The following is a 14673-nucleotide window of genomic DNA, read 5'->3' as shown; positions in this document are numbered from 1 at the left end:
AATGTGATCTTTAGCACTCTGTAAGCCTGCGAGGTGGCTCCCAGTCAAGGCAATCACATTGTGTGGCATCAGACAAAACTGTAAATATTAGAATATAATACAGATTGGCTAGATTTGGGAGATGTCATTCATTTTAGCTGCTAGCATATGAAAGTGTGGATGCAAACTGCACAGGAGATTCAATAAACAGAAAGCTGTATGAACCAAAGACTAGAGAACTGATCATAGTAAACCATTAGCATTTCTTCATAGCTCAATTCTTGTGAAATCAGCCATTTTTCCTGTTCAGTCCTGTCTTGTCCAATGGTCACCAACTGGTCGATCATGATCGGCTTGTCGATCAGGATAAAGCCTTGTGTTCCTTTTTATATATAATAATAATAATAATAATAATAATAATAATAATAATAAGGGACCAGAGGCGGAGTTCTACTCACCAATGAAAGCAGTAACCTTAGGGTTGATAATGCCGCTGGGTAGAAGATGGAAGTCATACTCGACAGAGTCCACCACCACCGTGTGTCCTGCATTGTTACCACCCTGCAGAGAGGGACACAGAGGGAGAGTCAGAGAGAGAAGACATCCAACATTATGAAACAAATCACCACAATGTGAAAGGCTATAGCCTTGCTTATCAAGACTTAATATTGGACATACAGCAGAAGCACGTCAACATTTCACCCATATTTGTACAGTTTCATAATAGTACAGATAATGTGGTTTGGCCTCTAGTCTCTGACCCTGGAACTCAGACACAGATATCAGAAGAGCCCATTCAGACACTGACAACCTAGCGCCTATTGACGATGATAAAACTCCACTGGCCAGAAGATGCTCTAAACGTTGACATGCATTGCTTACTGTAGGGTTTCAGAAACATAAGAAAAGTCTCATATCGGCGAGAATGAAGTCAAAAACAAAAAATTGTTAAATTATTACACACCTTTATAGGGTTCCCACACAGCCATATTTCCATGTTACATTGATTCTAGAGCCAATTGGCCTCTAAAAAAAACATCGTGCATTCGGAACGTATTCCGACCCCTTTAAAATGTCCGTTACATTACAACCTTACCCTAAAATGGATTAAATCGGACCTCCCGATTTGCGCAGCAGTCTAAGGCACTGCATTGCTTAAGGCGTCACTAGAGACCCGGGTTCAATCCCAGGATGTGTCACAACAGTCCGTGACTCCCATTGGGCGGTGCACAATTGGACCAGCATCGTCCGGGTTGGGGAGGGTTTCATTGGCATACGGGGGGAGAAGCAAGGTTTGGTGGGTCATGTTTGAGGAAGCATGACTTGCCTCTCGAGCCCGTTGGAAAGTTGCAGCGATAAGATAGAGGAAAAGTAAAATACAAAAAAAAAAAGTTCAAGCGAAAAACGGGTGTAGATTTGAGTAGATTTATGAGACTCCAAATTGAGCTCAGGCACTTCCTGTTTCCATTCATCCTTGAGATGCTTCTACAACTTGAAGTACCCCTGTGGTAAATTAAACTGATTGGGGAAGGGTACCAAAACATTTCTGCAGCATTGAAGGTCCTGAAGAACAGTGGCATCCATCATTCTTAAAATGGAAGAAGTTTGAAACCACCAAGACTCTTCCTAGAGCTGGACGCCCAGTCAAACTGGGCAATCGGGGGAGAAGGGCCTTGGTCAGGAAGGTGACCAAGAACGAGATGGTCAATCTGACAGAGCTCCTCTGTGGAGATGGGAGAATCTTCCAAAAGGACACCGACGCTGCAGGACCACCAATCAGGCCTTTATGGTAGAGTGGCCAGACGGAAGCTACTCCTCAGTAAAAAGGCACATGGCATCACGCTCGGGAGTTTGCCAAAAAGGCACCTAAAGACTGACATTGAGAAAGAAGATTATCTGGTCTGATGAAACCAAGATTGAACTCTTTGGCCTGAATGCCAAGTGTCACATCTGGAGGAAACCTGGCACCATCCCTACAGTGAAGCATGGTGGTGGCAGAATCATGCAGTGGGGCTGTTTTTCAGCAGCGGGACTGGGAGACTAGTCAGGATCAAGGCAAAGATGAACAGAGCAAAGTACTGAGAGGTCCTTGATGAAAACCTGCTCCAGAGCACTCTGGACCTCAGAAGGTGAACCTCCACCCCAGTCTAACAGGACAATGACCTTAAGCACACAGCCAAGACAATGCAGGAGTGGGTTCGGGACAAGTCTGACTATCCTTGAGTGGCCCAGCTAGAGACCGGACTTGAACATCTCTGGCGAGACCTGAAAATAGCTGTCCCCATCCAACCTGACAGAGCTTGAGAGGACCTGCAGAGAAGTATGGGAGAAACTCCCAAATACAGGTGTGCCAAGCTTGAAGCATCATACCCAAGAAGACTCGAGTATGTAATTGCTACAAAAGGCACTTCAGCAAAGTACTGAGTAAAGAGCCTGAATTATGTAAATGTCATGTAAATGTGCAAAAATGTCTAAAAACCTGTTTTTGCTTTGTCATTATGGGGTATTGTGTGTAGATTAAGATGTTTTCCTCTAATCAATCTTAGAAATCGCAGTAGCCTAACAAAATGTGGAAAACGGCAACGGGTCTGAATACTTTCTGAATGCACTGCATCTACCTCAAATACCTTATGATCGATCCTGACGCCTAGTCACTTTACCATGCCTTCATGTGCATATCTACCTTAAATACCTCAACCCTGCACATTGATCTGGTACTCCCTGCATGCACCGTGCATAAAACATGCTCTTTCAATGACAGCTTTCACCTGGTAAGTCTATGATCCCCTATTGATATCACTTGTAGATGAAGCACAGGAGACGGATTAAAAATCCTTCATTAACCTTTGAGACATGGATTGTGTATATGTGCAATTCAGAGGGTGAATGGGCAAGAGAACACATTTAAGTGCCTTTGAAAGGGGTACGGTAGTAGGTGCCAGGCGCACCGGTTTGTGTCAACACAGTTCACACTCAGTTTCCTGTGTGTATCAAGTAAGGAACGCTGTCGACACCTTGTAGAGTCCACGCCCCGACGAATTGAGGCCATTCGGGGGGCCAAAGGTCACAACTCAATTTTAGGAAGGCGTTCTTAATAACTTCCAAGGATTGGACCCTTTCAATTTGCACCTAAAATGACATACCCAAATCCAACTGCCTGTAGCCCAGGACTTCAAGCAAGGATATGCATATTCTTGATACGAATGGAAAGGAAATACAAAAAAATTAAACACTGGAAGTTTGTGGAAATGTGAAATTACTATAGGGGAACATAACATTAGATCTGGTAAAAGATACAGTGATGGGTGTTAAAAAATTAGAACCCAGTTCCTACATTTGAATATAAAAATGTATTTCATCAACCAAAACTATGCTACATTTTATCTCTGGGACCCTGAGAATCACAAATCAGAGCAAGAGTAAGTAATTTCACCTTCAGAGGTGAATGTATCAAACCAGTTGCCATGGTAAGTTTGTTGTGCACTCTTCAAACAGCATGGTATTTTTTCACTGTAATAGCTACTGTAAATTGGACAGTGCAGTTAGATAACCAAGAATTGTTTAACAAATCAAGGCTATGCCATTGCACAGCCTTCTACAAGCAAGTGAGGTTACTACCCCTTTGAAGATCGTGCTCCATTATAATTTAACCAGTTGATATTACCGTTTCAATATTTGAATCTTAAAATGGCACATCTTTGATGTATACTAAATTGCCTCATTATTTATGTTATCTGTAACGGTTATCATAAATTAGGCATTGATGCTCAAAGTTGGCATATAGATAAACACTTAAAATATGTACCGGTGCTGCCCTTGTTCTAGCAATTTTCTTTTTTACAGCTTTGTGTTTTACATTGAGTACCTGGCAGAAAAAAAAGGATAGTACCGGAACAGTCAAAAAAGCTCAAATACCTATCATAAGCTTCCTAGGGCTGCCTGAATAAATAACTTAGGTTGTTTAATAGCTCATAATGGCAGTGGTGGAAAGGGTACCATGTCGTGCAGCCCTAATAACAGCTACGTTAGGTGTTTACCATTCACATCGATGGAGTTGTAATAGAGAGCATCGAGAGCTTCAAGTTCCTTCTTGTCCACATTACTAAGGACCTATCATTATCCAAACACACCAACATAGTCGTGAAGAGGGCAAGACAACACCTCTTCCCCCTCAGGAAGCTGAAAAGATTTGGCATGGGGCCTTAGATCATCAAAGTTATACAGCTGCATCCCTGGTGGGTATGGCTACTGCTTGAACCATTCATCAAGTGGCAACCCGGACTATTAGCGTTGACGCCCTTTGTTTTTTGCACAGATTATCTTGAAGCTACCTCGTACCTCTGCACATTGACTCAGTACCGGTATTCCTTTTATATAGCCTCATTGTGATTTTATTGTCTTACCATTTCCTTTCTTTGACTCTGCATTGTTGGGAAAGGGCTCATAAGTAAGAATTTCATGTTTAATTCAGAGCATGTGACTTTGTCAAAGTAAAACTGTGAAAACAGACTGAATTCAGTCTACACAAGGTAGACGCCATGGTTGTGGTAATCACTCAACCCATAGGCTTAGCTAGGTGGCTTGCCAATATATAGTATCTTTATTGACAGCCAAATCTAACTTGCATAGACATGATTCAACTTTGGTCAGATGCATTAACTGCTGTCTTCAGACATTCCATCATGCTTTTGATACTTCAACGGCAAGTGAGAAGGTACACAAAAAGCACTTGCTCGCATATACAGTACCTTCAACAGTACTAGGAGTTTGAATCACCTTGCAATGCCAGACTGTACCAACAAGACATGGTAAGACCAGGCTCTGGTATTAGGGTTGTGTAATATGAATGTACACTGAACAAAATATAAACATGCAACAATTGCAAATATTTTGTTACGTTATAAGAACTGTAAGGAAATCAGTACATTTTAAAAAATTAGGCCCCACAAAAGGCTTTATTACATACAGAAATACGCATTGTGTTGTGTGACAAAACAGCACATTTTAGAGAGGGCTCTTGTTGTCCACAGCACAGGGTGCACGTGTGTAATGATCATGCTGCTACTTGATATGCCACAGCCATCAGGTGGATGGATTATCTTGGCAACAGAGTAATGCTCACTAACAGGAATGTAAACAAATTTGTGCACAGAATGAGAAAAATAAGCTTTTGTACATATGGGACATTTTGGGGACCTTTTATTTCAACTCATGAAACATGGGACCAGCACTTCACATGATGCATTTATATTTGTGTTCAGTGTAGCTAGCTGGCTATTAGTGATTGGGGGGGGTCGTTAGTTACATATCGATTTCTTTATGATATATCGTTTTGACAACGAAATATGTTTGCACTAGTTGACTGCACCTGCACAAAAACTCATTTTTTTGTCATATTTTTTAAATAGGGAGCCAATTTGTTTTCAGCTCTTATTTCCATGACTGATCAAAACTCGTTCTCATGGCTCTCGTCTCTTCCCAGCGCTAAGATGCTTTAGAATTCAATGTGACATTAGCAATACAGTGCAGAGTTAAATTGTCAATGCTGAATGTCTATTGGGTTGCTCGAGTAGCTAACCACACCAATTTAACTAACGTTAGTTTACCAATTGGGCCATTCATGAAACCATTAAAATACCATGGCAGTAATGATTTTAAAACTAAAACATGTCATTTAGAACTATAACAAAATATAATAAAGACAAGTGTTCTCTACCTTGCACAAAGAGTAATTTCAACATAGGAATTTATTATTTTTGGTAAAAAATGGATGTTCTACTAGATGTTAATTTGTTTTCAAATGACTGAATATTCATGTATAATAATGAAAACAAATATTGGAAAAATTAAGTGTCTGAACATTTGAAGGACTTTACACACCGATAATTTTAAATAAAGTTTGATTTTGAATGAAGCAACACAACTGCCAGTACCTTCAAGATGGCTACCAGGTAAGCAGATCTCTATATTTCTCCAGTTAACCTTTTAAGGTATAGGGGGCAGCATTTTCACTTTTGGATAAATAGCGTGCCCAATTTCAACTTCCTGCTACTCATGCCAGGAATATAAGATATGCATATTATTAGTAGATGTGGATAGAAAACACTGAAGTTTCTAAAACTGTTTGAATCATGTCTGTGAGTATAACAGAACTTATGTAGCAGGCAAAACCGAGGACTAACTGTTCAGATTTTTATTTATTTTTTTGCCTCTGACTGCTCCCTCAGTTGTCTTTGCCAAGGGATATTTGATAGGAACCATTTTTCAGTTCCTACCACTTCCACTGGATGTCAGTCGTTGGAATTTGGTTGAGGTTATTCATTTGTGCAACAAAGAAGCAGCACATCCTGGAACAACGTTACACTATTGAGAGTTGCGCAAGACGTAAAAAAAGGAGCATGGTTTGTTTACTTGCTGCATTGAATACAGATTGCCACGTCTACAATTTGATCGATTATTAACGTTTAAAAATACCTAAAGTTGTATTACAAAAGTAGTTTAAATATTTTGGCAAAGTTTATAGGCAACTTTTGAAATGTTTTGTAGTGACGTTGTGTTTTTGTAAGCTGTTTTTTTCTGGATCAAACACGCTTTCTAAATGGACATTTTGGGTATATATGGACAGAATGAATCAGAAAAAAACAGACCAATTGTGATGTTTATGGGACATATTGGAGTGCCAACAAAAGAAGCTCGTCAAAGGTAATGCATGTTTTATATTTTATTTCAGCGTTTTGTATAGCGCCTGCAGGTTTAAAATATGCTACCCTCTTTATTGACATTGTGCCATCATCAGATAATAGCTTCTTAATGATTTCGCCAAAAAGCATTTTAAAATCTGACATGTTGGCTGGATTCACAAAGAGTGTAGCTTTAATTGAGTACGGTTCCTCAACCTTCGCAACACCATTCAAATCAAAGTTTGTCACGTGCGCCAAATACCACAGGTATTACCTTACAGCGAAATGCTTACTTACAGGATCTAACCAATGGTGCGAAAAAAAAGGTGTGTGTGTGTAGGTAAGTAAAGAAATAAAACAGTAAAAAGAAAAAAATAGTAGCAAGGCTATATACAGACACCTGTTAGACAGGCTTATTGAGGTAGTATGTACATGTAGATATTGTTAAAGTGACTATGCATACAGTGGGGCAAAAAAGCATTTAGTCAGCCACCAATTGTGCAAGTTCTCCCACTTAAATATGAGAGAGGCCTGTAATTTTCATCATAGGTACACTTCAACTATGACAGACAAGATTAGAAAAAAAATCCAGAAAATCCCACTGTCCCATTTATGAATTTATTTCCAAATTATGGTGGAAAATAAGTATTTGGTCACCTACAAACAAGCAAGATTTCTGGCTCTCACGAACCTGTAACTTTTTATTTAAGAGGCTCCTCTGTCCTCCACTCGTTACCTGTATTAATGGCACCCGTTTGAACTTGTTATCAGTATAAAAGACGCCTTTCCACAACCTCAAACAGTCACACTCCAAACTCCACTATGGCCAAGACCAAAGAGCTGTCAAAGGACACCAGAAACAAAATTGTAGACCTGCACCAGGCTGGGAAGACTGAATCTGCAATATGTAAGCAGCTTGGTTTGAAGAAATCAACTGTGGGAGCAATTATTAGGAAATGGAAGACATACAAGACCACTGATAATCTCCTTCGATCTGGGGCCACGCAAGATCTCACCCCGTGGGGTCAAAATGACCACAAGAACGGTGAGCAAAAATCCCAGAACCACACGGGGGGACCTAGTGAATGACCTGCAGAGAGCTGGGAACAAAGTAATAAAGCCTACCATCAGTAACACACTACGCCACCAGGGACTCAAATCCTGCAGTGCCAGACGTGTCCCCCTGCTTAAGCCAGTACATGTCCAGGCCCGTCTGAAGTTTGCTAGAGAGCATTTGGATGATCCAGAAGAAGATTGGGAGAATGTCATATGGTCAGATAAAACCAAAATATAACTTTTTGGTAAAAACGCAACTCATCGTGTTTGGAGGACAAAGAATGCTGAGTTGCATCCAAAGAACACGGTTTGGTGTACCGTGAAGCATATGGGGGTGGCAACATCATGCTTTGGGGCTGTTTTTCTGCAAAGGGACCAGGACGACTGATCCATGTAAAGGAAAGAATGAATGGGGCCATGTATCGTGAGATTGAGTGAAAACCTCCTTCCATCAGCAAGGGCATTGAAGATGAAACGTGGCTGGGTCTTTCAGCATGACAATGATCCCAAAAACACAGCCCGGGCAACGAAGGAGTGGCTTCGTAAGAAGCATTTCAAGGTCCTGGAGTGGCCCAGCCAGTCTCCAGATCTCAACCCCATAGAAAATCTTTGGAGGGAGTTGAAAGTCTGTGTTGCCCAGCAACAGCCCCAAAACATCACTGCTCTAGAGGAGATCTGCATGGAGGAATGGGCCAAAATACCAGCAACAGTGTGTGAAAACCTTGTTAAGCCTTACAGAAAAGGTTTGACCTCTGTTATATACCCTTTGTTGGCAATGACAAAGTATTGAGATAAACTTGTCATTAACCAAATACTTATTTTCCACCATAATTTGCAACAAAAATAAATAAATCCTACAATGTGATTTTCTGGATTTTTCTTCTCATTTTGTCTGTCATAGTTGAAGTGTACCTATGATGAAAATTACAGGCCTCTCATCTTTTTAAGTGGGAGAAGTTGCACAATTGTTGGCTGACTAAATACTTTTTTGCCCCACTGTATATGATGAACAGAGAGTAGCAGAAGCGTAAAAAGAGGGGTTTGGTGGGTGGTGGGACACAATGCAGATAGCCCGGTTAGCCAAAGTGCGGGAGCACTGGTTGTTCGGGCCAATTTAGGAAGTATGTACATGATTGTATAGTTAAAGTGACTATGCATAAAATATAAACAGAGAGTAGCAGCAGCGTAAAAGAGTTGGGGTAAAATAGCCCGGGTAACCATTTGGTTACCAGTTCAGGAGTCTTATGGCTTGGGGGTAAAAACTGTTGAGAAGCCTTTTTGTCCTAGACTTGGCACTACGGTACCGCTTGCCATGCGGTAGTAGAGAGAACAGCCTATGACTGGAGTGGCTGGGGTTTGACAATTTGTAGGGCCTTCCTCTGACATCGCCTGGTGTAGAGGTCCTGGATGGCAGGCAGCTTTGCCCCAGTGATGTATTGGGCCGTACGTACTACCATCTGAAGTGCCTTGCAGTCGGAGGCCAAGCAATTGCCGTACCAGGCAGTGATGCAACTGGTCAGGATGCTCTAGATGTTGCAGCTGTAGAACCTTGAGGATCTCAGGACCCATGCAAAATCTTTTTAGTTTCCTGATGGGGAATAGGCTTTGTCGTGCCCTCTTCACGACTGTCTTGGTTTGTTTGGACCAATCTAGTGTTGTTGTTGATGTGGACACCAAGGAATTTGAAGCCCTCAACCTGCTCAACTACAGCCCCAATGATGAGAATGGGGATGTGCTCGGTGCTCCTTTTCCTGTAGTCCACAATCTCCTTAGTCGGTTACGTTGAGGGATAGGTTGTTATTCTGGCACCACCCGGCTAGGAATCTGACCTCCTCCCTATAGGCTGTCTCGTCGTTGATCAGGCCTACCACTGTTGTGTCATCTGAAAACTTAATGGTGTTGGAGTCGTGCCTGGCCATGCAGTCGTGGGTGAACAGGGAGTACAGGAGGGGACTGAGCATGAACCCCTGGGGAGCGCCAATATTGAGCATCAGCCTGGCAGGTGTTGTTACCTAACCTCACCACCTGGGGGCGGCCTGTCAGGAAGTCCAGGATCCAGTTGCAGAGGGTGGTGTTTAGTCCCAGGATCCTTAGCTTAGTGATGAGCTTTGACGGTACTATGGTGTTGAATGTTAAGCTGTCGTCAGTGAATAGCATTCTCATGTAGGTGTTCCTTTTGTCCAGATGGGAAAGGGCAGTGTGGAGTACAATAAAGATTGCATCATCTGTGGATCTGTTTGGGCGGTACGCAAATTGGAGTGGGTCTAGGATTCCTGGGATAATGGTGTTGATGTGAGCCATTACCAGCCTTTCAAAGCACTTCATGGCTACGGACGTGAGTGCTACAGGTCTGTAGTCATTTAGGAGGGTTGCCTGTGTGTTCTTGGGCACAGGGACTATGGTGGTGTGCTTGAAGCATGATGGTATTACAGACTCAGACATGTTGAAAATGTCAGTGAAGACACCTGCCAGTTGGTCAGCACATGCCCGGAGCACACGTCCTGGTAATCCGTCCGGCCCCGCAGCCTTGTGTATGTTGACCTGTTTAAAGGTCTTACTCACGTTGGCTACGGAGAGCGTGATCACACAGTCGTCCGGAAGAGCTGATGCTCTTCGTCCATGCCTCAGTGTTGCTTGCCTCGAAGCGAGCATAGAAGTTATTTAGCTCATCTGGCAGGCTCGTGCCACTGGGCAGCTCGCGGCTGTGCTTCCCTTTGTAGTCTGTAATAGTTTGCAAGCACTGCCACATAGGACGAGCGTCGGAGCCGGTGTAGTATGATTCAATCTTAGCCCTATATTGATGCATTGCCTGTTTGATGGTTCGTCGCAGGGCATAGCGGGATTTCTTGTAAGCTTCCGGGTTATAGTCCCGCACCTTGAAAGAGGCAACTCTACACTTTAGCTCAGTGCAAATGTTGCCTGTAATCCATGGCTTCTGGTTGGGGTATGTACGTACAGTCACTGTGGGGATGACGTCCTCAATGTACTTATTGATAAAGCCAGTGACTGGTGGTGTATTCCTCAATGTCATCAGCAGAATCCCGGAACATATCCCAGTCTGTGATAGCAAAGCAGTCCTGTAGTTTAGCATCTGCTTCATCTGACCTTTTTTCATAGCCCGAGTCACTGGTGCTTCCTGCTTTAATTTTTGCTTGTAAGCAGGAATCAGGAGGATATAGTTGTGGTCGGATTTACCAAATGGAGGGCGAGGGAGAGCTTTGTACACGTCTCTGTGTGGAGTAGAGGTGATCTAGATTTTTTTCCCTCTGGTTGCACATTTAACATGTTGATAGAGATTTGGTAGAACTGATTTAAGTTTACCTGCATTAAAGCCTCCAGCCACTAGGAGCGCCGCCTCTGGGTGAGTGGTTTCCTGTTTGCTTATTTCCTCATACAGCTGACTGAGTGTGGTCTTTATACCAGCATCCGTCTGTGGTGGTAAATAAACCGCCAGTATTGCAGAGAACTCTAGGCAAGCAGTGTGGCCTGCAAGTTATCACAATATACTCTACTTCAGGCAAGCAAAATCTAGAGATTCTCAGATTTCGTGCACCAGCTGTTGTTTACAAATATGCACAGACCGAACCCCCTCGTCTTACCGGAGTGTGCTGTTCTATCCTGCCGGTGCAGCATGTATCCCGCTAGCTGAATATCCATGTCGTCACTCAGCCACGAATCCGTAAAGCATAGGATATTACAGTTTTTGATGTCCCGTTGGTAGGATATTTGTGATCTTACCTCGTCTAGTTTATTGTCCAATGATTGCACGTTGGCGAGTAATATTGACGGTAACGGCAGCATTCCTAGTTGCCTTCTGCGGGTCTGGACGAGGCATCCGGCTCTTCGTCCTCTGCGTCGCTTCCTTTTGCACATAATTGGGATGTCTGCCCTGTGGGGTGTTTGGAGAATATCGTGCGAGTCCTGCTTGTTGTTGAAGAAGAAATCTTTGTCTAATCCGAGGTGAGTGATCGCTGTCCTGATATCCAGAAGCTCTTTTCTTCCGTAAGATACGGTTGCAGAAACATTATGTACAAAATATTACCCCCCAAAAAAACACATAGCACAATTGGTTAGGAGACTAAAACGGTGGCCATCTCCTCCAGCGCCATTCTCACTTACCGCTGCAATTTAAGGCCAGTTGCAGTAGAGAAAACTTCTGTTTCGGTAATGAAAATGTAATCAGACTTTTAAAATATAAATTACTATTAATTTAAATATTTACTAACTGTTGATATTTTGCTTTATGTCCTGTTTAATTGCTGACAGTCAGCAAGTGACAAAAAAAAGAAGCTTTACAGAAGACTAGGCTGACAATTTAGATAAATAGTTTACACCAACCCAGAACTGCTGGAAGAGTACAGAAGGAAGGAGATAGAGGTTAGGGGTTGGAGAGGTTATAGCAAGCATAATTAGCATATATAGTCTATAGGAAGCCTATGACCTCAGTGTCTATACCCTACAGTGTTAGGAAGTCTACACATGCGTGCACACATCCACCACACAATCAGTAAGCCATTTAGCTTATACTATAGGATGTCCACAGTCTATAAATCATTCAGTCCCTACTATAGGATGTGTACACAGACAGACACATCATTCAGTCTAGTATAGGATGACATTTCCATAACAGTAAGATTTTCCCCATGTTTTGATACATGCTCCTTTCATGTCATGCTTCCTTTCCATTTCAGATATCAAAAACGAAAGCAACATTGTAAAATCAAGAAAACTCAAGATCTGACAAAGCAACATGAAAAGAAAAAACAGTGGCGGGAAATTCAAAGGTATTACAGAAGAAAGAAACAGCTAAAAGCTGTTTTGGCCATAACACCATCAAGTGAGGAAGTTGATAGACTTCAACATGTTCAAGAAGCAAAATTAAGAAGCTGTTCAAAATCGTCAAGAAGACACAGCCTCCAAGAGAACAGCCATTCTCACCTCAGCAGGTGAATGGCCCTGCCATCAACTCCTAAAATAAGAGACATCTCTACAGATACCAGGACCAATGAAGACATGTACCCCAAATTAATCACCCAAAAAGAGGAACAGAAGAAAGAAAATTATCAAAATTGAGGTCAGTTGCACTACACAGAAAAGAATCTGCTGGAGAGGACCAAAGAGATGTTCAACCTAAAGACTGAAAAGACTTGAGATGATGGCCAAGAGGAAGCAGGTAATTGTCAACATGGAAGGCAGAGGTCCAGAAGAAAACTACAAAGTCAGTGAAAATGACCCAATAACAACCAGAGAAGACTAATGCACAAACTTGTTAGCCACTTCCTTCATCAAGATGAAGTCTCCACTGTAATAAATGGGAAATCTAGAGAGTCAGAAAAATGGCCAGATATTCCATAAGAGAGCCCTAACAGACTATGGCAAATCTTCAGAAGATGTGTGTCTGAGAATCCAAGGAACAACCTTTCCAAGGCTCAATTCTTTAAACTTAAGCCATTTTGGATTGGCCAGCGAAGAGTCAGACAGAGAAACATGTGCTTGCAAACGCATGAAAAGTTTGGCTTTACTTTAAAGAAGCTGCACCCGCTTGGGGTCATAGAAACATAATCCCCAAGGGACACTGTAGGGCCTGTGTGTAGTGACAATGACATGTGCTGTTAATGTTTTTGTATAGGTTCTTTGTTTTTAGCCTATGTACTTTTGAAGCACTGCAAAATTAAATTGATTGAACTTGAATCCATGATTGTGCCAATATTCTCTCATTTATTTCTTACATTAAATGTTAAGTTTTTAACCATACCTCAGTCGTAAATACTTATTCTCATTACCGAAATCAACATAATTTCAAAAACGTATGTAAAATTACCACAACGGGTAATTAGGTTGTAGATTGCGGAAGGTGTTGTAGTAATGAGTCAAAAACAACAAAACATTTAAAAATATATATTTTATTTCAGTTTCAAGTAACTGTGCATGACTGTTAATAAAATAAAATAAAATTAATGGATTAGCTTTCCTATAGGTCTTGACGTTCAGACCATTGCGGTAGATTTTTAAGGACTTGTTTTGGAAAATGTTCAAAAATGTGTTACATTTTCAGTAAACGTTGTAAAAATTAATGCTCAAACACTTCAGACCTTGTTATTAATGCATAAAAGGGACATTTGTTGATGCAAGTATTTTTAAAGATTTCTTATTTGAAATCTTTGAAACCAAGGTTTCGTGAGAATCACCCAATTACAAAAACAGACTTAGCTAACTAACCAGCCAACACTAGCCTAGGCGGCTAACTAGCAAAGCAAGTTGCACAAACACAAATTCACGAGCTAGTGTTTGCTAGTTAATACGTTTTGGAATTACAACAAATACAGATTTAGCTAACGTTAGTTAAACACAACACCAGAGAGGGATAAGAATCTCTGGCACAACAATTAAGCCTTTGGGGCTAGTTTTTTTTTGCAACACACTGACTGTCACAACCTTGGCTCGCTAACTTGTTAGCTTAGTTATATAACTAGCTAGATAATGTTAGCTACATTATTTACAATTACATGTCCTTCGGCAAGCTTATTAGCTAGCATACGTTTAGCCCATTCAGACGGTAAAGTGGCTCTGTAATTTACCTGGCATCTGCAAACAATATCGGCGTCCTGAGCGAGCAGGTCCACAACTTTCCCTTTGCCCTCGTCGCCCCATTGAGCCCCTAGCACTACAGTCACCCTGTTGCCAACATTTGGTCTGGCCACGTGTGGCTCTATACTAGTGCTATGGGCTGCACCGTTTTGCGCAGCATCTTTTCTCCAGCTCTCCGACATGTCCGTCTCGTTCTTCGCTGCAGTCTGGCTTTGGTAGTAGTGGTTACAACCCAGCCCTGCGCGCGGTCTGAAATATAGTTTATTTTAAACAGACACGCCCACTAGCTCCATTAATCGACAACAACAGCCAGGATGTGAGGGGATTGGATTAATGCTCCGGCCCTGCGTTGTCCCCGACACATCGAGAT

The 14673-nt window shown here is 41.9% G+C and overlaps 1 protein-coding gene across 3 annotated transcripts in view; it reads right to left on the bottom strand.

The window, feature by feature from the left end:
- LOC110502989 (adenylosuccinate synthetase isozyme 2) overlaps positions 1–14599 on the bottom strand; it is a 33250-nt gene extending 18651 nt beyond the window's left edge. Inside the window, exons 1-2 of one of the 3 annotated variants that reach the window (XR_005039271.1) lie at positions 14294–14599; positions 438–540 (exon numbers count right to left, since the gene is read on the bottom strand). Coding sequence is in view for 2 of the 3 variants with exons in the window: in XM_036960819.1 (XP_036816714.1) it covers positions 438–540; positions 14294–14485 (295 nt within the window). In the remaining variant the exon portion in view is untranslated. The remainder of the gene's footprint in view (positions 1–437; positions 541–14293) is intronic. The other 2 variants (XM_036960819.1, XM_021581351.2) reach the window with 2 other exon arrangements.
- Positions 14600–14673: the final 74 nt, after the last annotated feature.

Source organism: Oncorhynchus mykiss, chromosome 23 (genome assembly GCF_013265735.2).
Source record: "Oncorhynchus mykiss isolate Arlee chromosome 23, USDA_OmykA_1.1, whole genome shotgun sequence".
NCBI lineage: Eukaryota > Metazoa > Chordata > Actinopteri > Salmoniformes > Salmonidae > Oncorhynchus > Oncorhynchus mykiss.
This window is presented reverse-complemented; position numbering and strand designations above follow the sequence as displayed.